The following is a 12,226-nucleotide window of genomic DNA, read 5'->3' as shown; positions in this document are numbered from 1 at the left end:
TTGAACTTTGTGGTCACAGAATTTAAATTGGGTCTCAGTTTGCTGACGTGCTTTTTCCTGGCTTCATTATTCAGCACAAAGTGATTCAAGGCATGTAAATGAAGAATTTTTGTGTATAAGTTTAAATCATTTCCAATGTTGATGCAGTTTCCACGGATAGCTTTTCCTCAAAGGCAGTAGTAGAATGAAATGTTAAATTGAGTGAAATTATAGCCTGGATGTTTTCAGGTGAAGGATGAAGAACCAAGGTGTATACCTCTGGTAAATGTCACACTGTGACGGGAATTATAAAACATGACGTCGTCATCTAATCCAGTCTTGGAAGAAAGCTAGGTCTGATGACCCCTTGTGGCATTAGACCAGTTGGAATTAGTGGGGATTCTCCAGGAAGAGGAGCAGCTTGGCTAGTGGCCAATGATGCAGTAATTGTTACTGAGAGGACCAGGGGGCTAGGTTGGCTTCAGATAAAACTGAGAACTAGCTTAACCCGGTGCTGTTCAGATCCTTCTTGAAGAATGTGTTGTCGCTCAGCTTAGGTCTCTGGGAAATTGCCCTGTTTTAGTTAAGCTATGGGTGTTTTCAGCACATGCTCAGTGTCCAGGTCAACCCCAGATGAATCTTCCTAGGTGGGAAGGGACATCTTGCTGTCCTCCCATCTCTATCATGCACCACAGTACATTTTGGAAATGATTCCAAAGATCTGAAATGGAAGTCAGCATTGCTATTTGCTTAGAAAACTGTTTTTCAAAAGAGATTTTTTTTAAAAGTAAAAAAGTAGGTCATTTTGTTGTGACCATTTCCCCAGAAATGTGGGAAGACGATAGACTGTCTCATCTTTGTGGAAGTTCACTTAGAGCTTTGTATCCATTTTGATTGTTTTTTATTTGGTTAAAAAATACTATGGTTATATTATCTAAACTTTATCACTTTGGGTTTCAGTCACTTTTGGATTCTTGTTCATTAGGGTAGGATTGGTCCTTAAAACTTAGTGCTTACATTTCTCTACATGCGAGAAATCTAGACTAATCGTAATCACACTTGGGTCTCATCTTGTCACATGTAGGTTTACATATAGACCAAATATTATGACTTCAGTGACATTCAGCTCTGAGAGTATAGGTAATTCCATTTACTATGCTATAAAGTGGATTTTGGTGGCCTTTCTCGCACTGCTTTTGTGTGCCTTGCCCTTTCAAAAGAAGAAAAGAAAAAAACTTGTGAAATAAACCTTGGAAGTTGTAGCATAGCAATCCTTTCCCAGAATGTGTTGCTTGGATTATTTTGATTTAAGGGTAGTGACCAAATGGGGATAGAAAAAAGGATATACAAACAAGCTCAGTAGGTATTAAGTTACTAATTAGTTTATGGAGCCTAGAATCATAAGAGCCACAGATTTCTTCTAGGAGTCATGAAATTCATTACAGTCACACATAAGAAATGCCTCATAGAAGAGCCTTACTATAATAGGAAGAACTGTTATTTTCTGTTTTCTTTTTCCTTTGTTTACTCTTTCAGTCCATAATCATTTGTGGAGCTTTTGAGATGACAAGTGGCTTTCTAAGCTTTTTCTGTGTGTTGTGTGTTTCATTACCAAGTAGAGTACAGTATTTTGCATTCTCAAAGTATAAGGTGCATGTACTGTTAGGCTGTGTCTATGCTAGCTCCCGAATCCCAGGAAGGCATACATAGTTTAGAAAGGGTGAGACATACTCATGTTACTTAATTTCTTCTTGTCAAATTAGCCTGAAAGTCCATTGAAAGCAGAAGGCATGTCCAAGGAGTTCCCGGACTCCTGAATAAAGTAGCTGGCAACTGTGTGTCATTTGGTTTCAAGCGCACTGGAAAATTTTCCCCGAGGAAGGTGCTAGTGAACTATTGAGATGCTCTCCAAAAATGCTGCCAGTCATTATGTGGAGAATGATGAGCGGGCTCGTAACAGCTTGCTTTGCTCAGTCTAGACAATCGGTATAAAATGTAAACCTGTAGCTAGACTGTGCTGGTCTGCAGGGACACCCTAGACTGCTCTGAATGCTTTTGCTGAAATGCTTGTGTAGACACAGCCTAAGAGAGAATAACCTCTTAAGTGTAATTTTGACTTTCTCTCCCCAATTAGAAGAAGATAGTGTTTTTGATGAATCTGATATTCATGATACACCTACTGGACCCTGCAATAAAGAGTCTCAAACTTTTTTTGCAAGATTGAAAAGGATAGGAGGCAGCAAAGTGGTGAAATATCAGCCGGTTGGGATGAATGTTCAGAGAAGTATGAATTTTTTCTCTTAGTAATTTTATGCAGAAATGTTGTACTCTACCGTTTGTTTGGGGTGAAATCTTAATTTTATTATGTTACTACATATTTTGATATTGTTGATTTTTATATATATGTATGCACAAACAGTATATATATACACACTTATATATATATATACGTGAGTTGACAGATACATCATTAATGTCACGATCGTCTTCAAGGGCCATTGCTTGATTTGATTTGTTGCAAAATGTTTGCTTCTCTTCCACACAATTTGAATACAGGTTGCTAGATCTGCCTCAGCCAAAAACAAAAAACAAACAAACAGAAAAACCCTTCTCTTATGTAAAATGAATATCAGAGCTGAGGAGTTATCCCAAACCTTGATTTTGGAAATCAGATCTTGAACTACCGTTTTGGTTTCTTTTGTACCAAAGTTGTCCAGTTTTTGAAATTAGAATGAACTTTACAAAAACTTGGCCAGAAAGTCAAAGTCAGTTTTCCCTTCTTATAGAGCTGGGATTATGATTATGATTTATGCCAAGTATGTGCCCAAGTGTGAGGGGAAATGGTGAGTCTCCAAGTGAAATAGTACTAGCTTTTTCTGTTTTAATCAGGTGAAATAGAACTGGCTGAATATAGAGAAACGGGTGCGTTACAAGACAGCATTCTGCACTGTGTGAGAGAAGAAAGCATTCAGAAAAAAAAGCTACGCTCTTTAAAACAAAAATCTCTTGATATAGGGAATGCAGACTCCCTCTTGTTTACATTAGATGAGCATCGTAGGAAGTCTTGCATAGATCGATGTGACATAGATAAACCTGCGGTCCAAGCTGCTTATATCACACAACGACAAAACGACCACCACAGACGTTCTAGACAGAATTCTGCTACCAGGCCAGACAATACTGACATCCCTGAGAACCCAGCTGTGGAAGGTTTTCAAGAAACCCGAAGGCCTGTGATTCCAGAAGTTAGGTTAAACTGCATGGAGACATTCGAAGTGAAAGTTGACTCCCCAGGAAAGCCTGCTCCTAAAGAGGACTTAGATCTGATAGATTTGTCCTCAGATTCAACATCTGGGCCGGAGAAACAGTCAATACACTCCACCTCTGACAGCGACTCTCTCGTGTTTGAGCCTCTCCCACCTCTCAGAATAGTAGAAAGTGATGAAGAAGAAGAGACGACGAGCCAAGGAAATGACGGTCCGTCGAGTAAAAATGCTGCCTCCTCACCCTCCATCCCCAGCCCTCCCTCCATCCTCAGCTTAAGTACAACTCCTCTTGTGCAAGTGAGTGTGGAGGACTGTTCCAAAGACTTTTCTTCTAAGGACCCAGGAAATCACCAGTCAGCAGGTAATGAAGACTCTGCTCTTAGAACTCTGGAAGATCTTACGGACTCTGAAGAATTATCAAAGTCAGAGGAGCTGAGGGAGTTTTCCTCTGGCAGTCCACTGACACTTAAGCAAAAACGAGACCACCTTCAGAAGTCATATGCTCTCCCTGAGATGTCAGTGGACTATAACCCTGACCCTGGCCCTGCCAAAGAGAAGCCTGGGCAGACGCCAAGTTCAGGGGCAAAAACTGTGCTCCTCAAAGTACCTGAAGATATTGAGACTCCGATGGACAACGAGAAGCCCAATACCAGCACTGAATCTGATACAGAACAGAATCCTGAAAAGAAGGTGGAAGAAGATGGAGCCGAGGAATCAGAATTTAAGATTCAGATTGTTCCCAGGCAGAGGAAACAGAGAAAAATTGCTGTCAGTGCTATCCAGAGAGAATACCTCGACATCTCCTTCAACATTCTAGACAAATTGGGAGAACAGAAAGATCCAGGTAAGCTTGTCTCTCTTCTTTCAAACCTTCAAGTTTGTGCATCTTACTTAGTAGGATTTTAGCACCAAATACGCATCAAACTGAAAATCTTATAATGTCAGATTGTGACATTATAACTGCTTCATAATCACTCTAAATCTGTCTTGCTTACTAGAATGTGATAGATTCAGATGTGGTTCTACTGGCTCCATAAATGTTGCTGTGTTTCTTGTCCCTGAACTTTCTAGACAGTTCTTGACTACTCTTGGCAATAAGAGGCAGTGGTCAATCGATACCAGGATATTTCAAATACAAGTTTAGCCTTCCTGAAATAGCAGGGCATCAATTTTGAATTACTTTTGGTTTTCGCCCCCTCCTGTGTCAGTAAGCTCTGTGGCCCAAATGCAGAATAAATGAACTGATTGTACAGTCATTTAGGGGCTACAGCTGATTGTATATACTGACCAAACAACAGAAACCCCAAATTACTAATTATAATCTAGGCTCTAATCCATGGACACCACCTAATGGATTTCCTGCTTTAGGTGTCATTTCCTGTGTTTTCCTGGAGTACCATTTCTAAGACAATAACTTAAAAAGTGTCAGTCTGACAGTACACTTCACTCATCCCAAACTAGTCTCCAGTAGAATGACAGCATTGGTGGGAATGCTGGATGATAGCAATGGTGTGACTAGAGGAAGATGGAGCCGGCTAGAGATAGTAATTTCAGTCTAGTCACAAGCTAGAGAACATTGAAATTTGGCAAAGATTTTGGAGATACTTTTAGTCTAGCCTTCAGTTTACCTTAGAGTATTCTGAGGCTTAGCAATCTTGCACCTAATCCCAGGTTACATAGTGTGGCAGTAGCCGTTGCTGGGTCCAACCTCCAGATTTCAGGCCTGCCTTCCTCATTATTCGACCCCAAAGCGACTACTCAGAGAAGTAACTGGGCCCTTTTATTTGTTCCAGACATCTATAGAGGTTTCTCGCTCTTCTCTAGTTCATAGGACACAATTGGGTACCTCAAAGTTGTTCTGTAAAAATCTGACCCTGTCTCAAAAAAGACCAAAAAAAAAAAATCTGTTGATTGGGCATTAGTGTATTTGGAAAGAGTCCTGCTCCATTCAGATATGGGAGAAAAGATCCTGTAAGAAAAACAAAGTTTAAGAAGTTAACAAGGTTTCAAGGGAAACTAGGACAACTTCATATTGTTTGGAAATCTACTGCATATGGGTGGAGGACAACATTGACCTAGAAAATATGTAGGTCTGTAGTGCAGATATAAGAAACAATGAGGTTGACAGGATAAGTATATATGATAAATAGGCTGCATATAGGTTATAGAGTATGTTTGTGTAGGTATATGTGTTACCTTCTTTACTTATCCTTATGTTTAATTGCCCCAGACTATCAAAGAAAAACTAGCTTTATAGTCATACATTTGAAACTAGAACAAGAGAAAAGTATCTGACAATAATGATAATGTTTAATTTTTTTTTGTTTTTCAGTCTTTTTGAGACAGGGTCTCCCTGTAGCCCCAGCTGTCCTGGAACTCACTATGTAGACCAGGCTGGCCTTGAATTCACAGAGATCCACCTGTTTCTGCCTCCCGAGTGCTACCATGCCCGGCCCTATGTTTAATATTTTATAATGCATGTCCTAGTTTGCTTCTCTATTGCTGTGATAAAAACACTCTGGCCAAAAACAGCTTAGGGGGAAAGGTTTATTTAGCTTATGTGTACTGATCACTGTTCATTATTGAAGGAAGCCAGGTCAGGAACTCAAGATGTGAACCTGGAGGCAGGAACTGAAGCAGAGACAATGGAGGAGGAACCCTACTTACTTTCTCCTCTGGCCTGTGCTCAGCCTGCTTTCATATACAACCCAGGACCCTCTGCCCAGGGGTGGCACCGCCCACAGTGGGCTGACCCTCCCACATCTCTCAACAATCGTGAAAATGCCTCACAGATGTGCTCACAAGCAAATTCAGTAGAGGAAGTTCCTCAATTGAGAGTCCCTCTTCTTTCCAGGTTGTCAAGTTGACAACTGAAACTATCCAACACAATGCATATCGCCCTGTCAGATCTCTTCACAGCATCCTGCTTCCCACAGATATACCAACCTCTGCCTTTCCCTATCAGAAACACTGGAGGGAGGCGGGACCCACGTGCTCATAGTATGACTCAGCCTTTCCTTGGTTTTCTCACCTCTGTCTGCAGGACTGAGAGAGGCTTAGACACCTACCCTTCCTAATCCTCTTATAGTACCAGCATTGCTGATTGCCTTGAGGCTAAGGCTCATCTCTGTGTCAGTCACCTATGAGAAATCCTAGGGACTGGACCGCTCTTCACCTACCTCACTTAGATTTCCTTAAAACCTTGCACACCCTTTGTTCTGAAAAACCTCCCACTCTGCCAGAATCTCTTCCCCTACACCTTCAGAAATTCATGAGAAAAATCCATTGTGTGATTCCTCTCTGTCTGTCTGTCTGTCTGTCTCTTTCTTGCTCTCATTTCCTTTGCATTTCTAGTCCTCCTCCTGAGGACATAGCTTTCCTGACAGCCTATGTAACTGGCATGTGCCTTTGTGCTTGGGCCAGCGGTTAGGTTTCTTCCTCACTATGGCCCCTCTCAGACCATTGTTTCCTTATCTCTAAGACTTGCAGCTCTGATTCTCTTGGCATTGGACCATCCCACTCAGTCTCATTCCATCAGTACTAATCCCCGACTCTTTCATCTGTTGACACACATGCTCCTGTCTTAATTCTTACTGTTTAGGTATTAGGTGTTGATGACTTGTCTGGTGCTCTGGCTTCTCAGTTTCTTGAATTCATCTTCTTCAGTGATTTTTTTTGTCCTCTACCTTAGCTCAGCGACTCATTTCCATAATCATACCATAGACTTCTTATTACCAATAACTACAGCCTTCCCATGGTCCCAATTGTATCTCCTGTTTTCCAGCCACCATTTTCTCTCTCTCCCTGGGTAGTACTTTTGATCCTACTGCCTTTCATTGCCTCTCTCCTACTTCATGTCTTTTCTCCTTCTTGCTTCAATTCAAGTCTGCAGTCTAATTCATCTCTGCCTATTCCATCTCTAGTTTTCTTTTCTAAATATGCTTCACTAAATACATCCCTTGTGAAACCAAACCATCTGTTGACACCTGCTCCTATCTGAGGAATGTGACTGGATAAAAACATGTAACATGAACTCTATCCTTTTAAACCCATGGTCGTAACCTTAGCTGGGCCCTGACAGTTACCTGCTGGTCACACCATGCTTTCCCAATGCACACTGCCATTCTCCTACTTGACTGTGTTGTGTCATAGCTGCTTTTCAGACTTCAACAACTCTTCCCACTTGACATGATCATAAGGAATTTTCATGCCTCATTCCCATGCTTCCTACTACCACATCTGCCTTCTGACATGGATATGTTCCTGTCAAGGTCCCATTTTCTTATCTAGTCCAGGATATAGGCTCCCAGGCATTTGCTGTCTTTGTCATCCTTTTTTTCCTTTCAATCTGGTTTTTTCGTTGTTTTTATTTTTCTGAAACAAGGTCTCCCTGTAGCCCCAGCTAGCCTGGAACTCGCTATGTAGACCAAGCTGGCCCTAGTCACACAGAGATCTGCCTGATTTTGCCCCCTGAGTGCTGGGATTTAAAGGTTTGTGCTACCACACCCAGTATAACTCTTTATAAAAAAAATAAAAAGCTATCTAGGTGTGGTGGCACTTACTTTAGTCTCAGCACCGAGGAGGTAGAGGCAGGTAGATCTCTGTGAGATTGAGGCCAGTCTGGTCTACATAGTGAGTTCCAGGCCAGCCAGGGCCACATAGTGAGACCCTGCTTCAAATCCTATAAAATTAAATAGAGTAAAATAAGTAAAAAAGCTCTTAAGGGCAGTGTTCTAGTTTGCTTTTCTGTTGCTGTAATAAAATATCATGACCAAAAACAATTTAAGGAAGAGTTTATTTTGACTTAAAGTTGCAGTGGGCTAGAGTCCATCATGTTGGGGAAGGTGTGGGATGATGGCAGGAGCAGGAAGCTGGCCAATCATATTTTATTGAGGCACAGGAAGCAGATAAAGAACAGGAAGTGGAGCAAGGATATAAACCCTCAAAATCCACCCCCAGTGACATACTTCTTTCAGCAAATCTCCACCTCCTAAAGGTTCTGTAACCTCCCCAAACAGTGCCACCAACGGAAAAGCAAGTGCTTGAATACATGAGTCTGCGGGGGGCATTTCTCATTCAGACTGCCACGGTTACTCTCCCCAGTTATCACTAGCTCTGGTTTTCTCTCATGGTATTCTTCTTTTCAGTCTTCCCACAATGCCAACAAAACTGTACTTGTCAAAATCACCAAAGACCTCCATCGCTAAATCCAGTGGTCAGCCTTTAGACCTCCTTCTCTGGCATGGCTACAGCATTTCACGTTGTTCATCAGTCCTGGTTGAAGTGGCTTCCAGGATACTGCATGCACTTGGTTTTCCCCTTGTTCAGCGATCACTGCTTCTCAGTCTCTTCTGTTGGTCCCTCATTTCCCCTGGGGAATTTCCATCCTTGATTCCGTCTTCTTTTCTAGGGACACACACTTTCTTGGTGATCTCATCTAAACTTTTGCTTTTATTATGGCTTATACATTGAGACAATTGTCAGTTACCCATTTCTGGAATAATACTGTGTTACGAAAATTCATCAGCATATAATAATAAGCTTTTGTCTAATTTGAGGGTCTGTTTGGTTACCTCGAGATTGATTAAGCTAGGCCAGGCTTGGCTGGGTGGCCAGGCTCTGCTTCTCGGGCCTGCCAACCTTCTCCGCTCTGTGTAGTTTGGGAATGTTCTTATTGAGAGCCATAGAAAACAAGCTCAGTCACGGAAGCACATTTCAAGGCTTAGGTCAGTGTTCTAGTTTGCTTTCTATTGCTGTTATAAAACACTCTGATCAAAAGCAACTTGGGGAAGAAAAGGTTTATTTGGTTTATACTTCCAGGTCACAATCTATCACTGAGGGAACTCAGGACAGGAACTCAAGCAGGAACTAAAACAGAAACCGTGGAGGAACACTGCCTAATTCCTCAGTCTCCTACTGGCTCATGCTCAGCTATCTTCCTTATACAGCCCAGACCCACCTGCCTAGGATGGTGCCATGCACAGTGGGATGGGCCTTCCCACATAGATTAGCAATCAGGAGCATGCCCTAGACATGCCCACGGGTCAGTCTAATCCATGCAATTTTTCAGTTGAGTTTTTCTCATTTTAGGTGATTCTAGGTGTGTCAAGTTGATAAGAAAAGCTAACCAGGACAGTCATAAAATGCCTGAAAACACTGTTAGCCAGCACAAATCACATGGCTGAACTATCATTAGTGGAAGAACTTCAGAGTCCCACAGTGAAAGGGATAGGTTCAGGGAGCAGTGAAGAGACGGGGTGTCATCTGTCATGTTGTACAGGATATAATCATGCTGTAAAATCACCTTCTGTCCATCTGATATTACAAGTTCACTGAGAATCTTTGGTTTTTATCTGGCAATTTTAATCTCCTTCAAAACATGACCAGAAATTATATTCACTGTTAATACCCAGGTCTGAGCCACCAACGTCTCCTGCCTGGCTTAACCCCCATAGCCTCCTAACAGGTCTCTGACCTGCCTTTATCACTCTAATTCCTCTCAACACAGTAGCCACAGTGACCTTCAGAACACAAGCGTATAACTTTTTTTGACTCAAAAGCCTTCCAGGGGCTTCTTATATGTTTCATAGCAAGAACTTGAATTTCTTAAATGCCCAGCGAGCTCTCCAGCCCTGTCCTCATACGTGTTCACTCCCTTTGCATGGCTCCCTCCACAACTCCCCTGGGCCACAGCGTCCTCTTGCCATTTCTTTTTAAAAAATATTTTATCTATTATTTTTATTTTATTTTATGTGTATGAGTATATTGTCTGCCCGTATGTAAGTGCACCTGTGTCGTGCAGTATCTGAAGAGGTCAGAAGAGGGTGTCAGATCCCCTGGAACTGGAGTTATAGTTGTTAGCTGCCATGTGGATTCTGGGAATCGAACCCAGGTCCTTTATGAGAGCAGCCAGTACTCTTTTTTTAAAAAACACTGTATTATTTTTATTTTATGTGTATTTATTGCCTACATGTATGTGAGTGCACCTGTGTCCTGCAATGCCATGGGGGTCAGAAGAGGGCTTCAGATTCCCCTGGAACTGGAGTTATAGTTGTTAGCTGCCATGTGGGTTCTGGGAATCGAACCCAGGTCCTTTACGAGAGCAGCCAGTACTCTTTTTTTAAAAACACTGTATTATTTTTATTTTATGTGTATTTATTGCCTGCATGTATGTGAGTGCACCTGTGTCCTGCAATGCCACGGGGGTCAGAAGAGGGCTTCAGATTCCCCTGGAACTGGAGTTAAGGATGGTTTGTAGCCTCCATGTGGGTGCTGGGAATCAAACCCAGGTCCTCTGCAGGATCAGCCAGTGCTCTTAACCACTAGGCCGTCTCTCCAGTCCCCCTCTTGCCATTTCTTGACCCCTCCCCCATCCATATTTCTAGCTGAGGCCTTATACCTGCTGTTTTGCAATCCTGGAGCTGTCCAGTACCTACTTGGCTCACTCTCATACTTCCTTTCCTCCTTTGATCAAGCGCCAGGTCACCAATGCGGCCTTCCCTGGGCTGCCCCACACTTCCCCCCACTACCTGGCACCTTGGTTCTTGCTCATCTCTATGGATCACTTAGCATGTGATAATTCACTTGATTTTACACATGTCTATTCCCACAAAATGAAAGTTCTGGGCAGGAATATTTTTGTCTGGTTTGTTTACTGATTATATCCTCAGTGACTAAGAGCGGGCTGGCCACTGAGATGAATGAAAGGATGCTTACCACATTTTCTGCATTCAACTCTAAAAAAAGGAATACAAATATGTTAAAAACAAGTGGACAGTGCTCTTCAAACATTTGGCTTAAACTCTGTAGAAATTAAAGGTTTCATTAATGCTGAGACCTGAGAAAATTGCCTAACCTAAGAGTTTGGGTAAACTAGATATTTAATAACCGTCATGCAGTAATGACAGTTCTTTACAGTTAAAGCTATATCAAAGATTTAAGTTAGCATACCCAAACTCTAAAAGTCTTCATAATCTTTCAATGAAATCTTGGAAGTTAGCTTTAAGTTTTCTCATTCTTTCTTATTGGTGGATTGTTTCCATAGTTGCAGCACATAGAAAGGAGGTATGTACGGGTAGGAGAGGTGATTATACATCCTTTCTACTTCTGGTTTGGGGAGAATGAATCATAGAAAAATAGTATCTAATTTTTTGTATCTTGATGCATTTTTGTATCTTAAAGTAGTTTCAAATAATTTTTCTCTATAAAGAGAGTTTGGGAAACTTCACAACCATTACATGTTTTTTGATGTTATTAAATTATTAGGGGTACTGGAGAAATGGCTCAGCAGCTAAGAGCACTGTTCTTGCAGAGAAGCCTGGTTTGATTCCCAGCTCCCACATGGTGGCTGACAACCATCAGTAACTCCAGTTCCAGGGAATTCTATGCCCTCTTCTGGCCTCTTCAGGCATTGCATGTGTTATATGCATGCTGGCAAAACATTCATACACATAAAAATAAAAATAAATAAATAAAATTTTAAAAATTATTTGGGGCTTCTGGAGAGATGGCTCAGTGGTTAACAGCACATATGGACCCTAGCTCAGTTTCCAGCATCCACATGAGGCAGTTCACAGCCACCTGTAATTTTAGTTCCAGGGGATCTGATGCCTTTTTCTGGCCTCCAAGGACACATGCATTCACATGAACATATACCCCACATATGCATAACTTAACAACAGAAATAAATCTTTAAAAAATTATTAGGACTAATGACTTAATTGATAAAGTGTCTGCTGTGTGAGCTTGAAGAACTGAGTTTGGCTCCCTAGCAATCATGGAAAAGCCAAGCAATGCAGTACATTGTCTGTAACCTCAGTGCTTAAGGGAGAAGAGTAGGTAGAGACAGACAGATCCCTGGAGCTCATTGGTCAGCCAGCCAGCCTAGCTGAATCTGTGAGCTCCAGGTCCAGTGAGAGACCTTGTATCAAAACATAGGGTAGAGACTGGTCAAGGAAGACACTTGATATCAACCTCTAGCC

At 41.8% G+C, this 12,226-nt stretch overlaps 1 protein-coding gene across 15 annotated transcripts in view; it reads left to right on the top strand.

The window, feature by feature from the left end:
• Window positions 1-12,226, top strand: part of Unc79 (unc-79 homolog, NALCN channel complex subunit) — a 246,476-nt gene that overhangs the window by 143,222 nt on the left and 91,028 nt on the right. For 8 of the 15 annotated variants that reach the window (XM_008821707.1, XM_008821704.1, XM_008821706.1 and 5 more), the window contains 2 exons: window positions 2,114-2,263; window positions 2,869-4,089. In XM_008821707.1, coding sequence (XP_008819929.1) covers window positions 2,114-2,263; window positions 2,869-4,089 — 1,371 coding nt within the window. The remainder of the gene's footprint in view (window positions 1-2,113; window positions 2,264-2,868; window positions 4,090-12,226) is intronic. The other 7 variants (XM_008821708.1, XM_008821701.1, XM_008821697.1 and 4 more) reach the window with 3 other exon arrangements.

This window comes from Nannospalax galili, unplaced genomic scaffold, assembly GCF_000622305.1.
Source record: "Nannospalax galili isolate Female #2095 unplaced genomic scaffold, S.galili_v1.0 scaffold107, whole genome shotgun sequence".
NCBI classification, from domain to species: Eukaryota; Metazoa; Chordata; class Mammalia; order Rodentia; family Spalacidae; genus Nannospalax; species Nannospalax galili.
The sequence above is the reverse complement of the archived record's forward strand: the minus strand, read 5'-3'. Positions and strand labels throughout refer to the sequence as shown.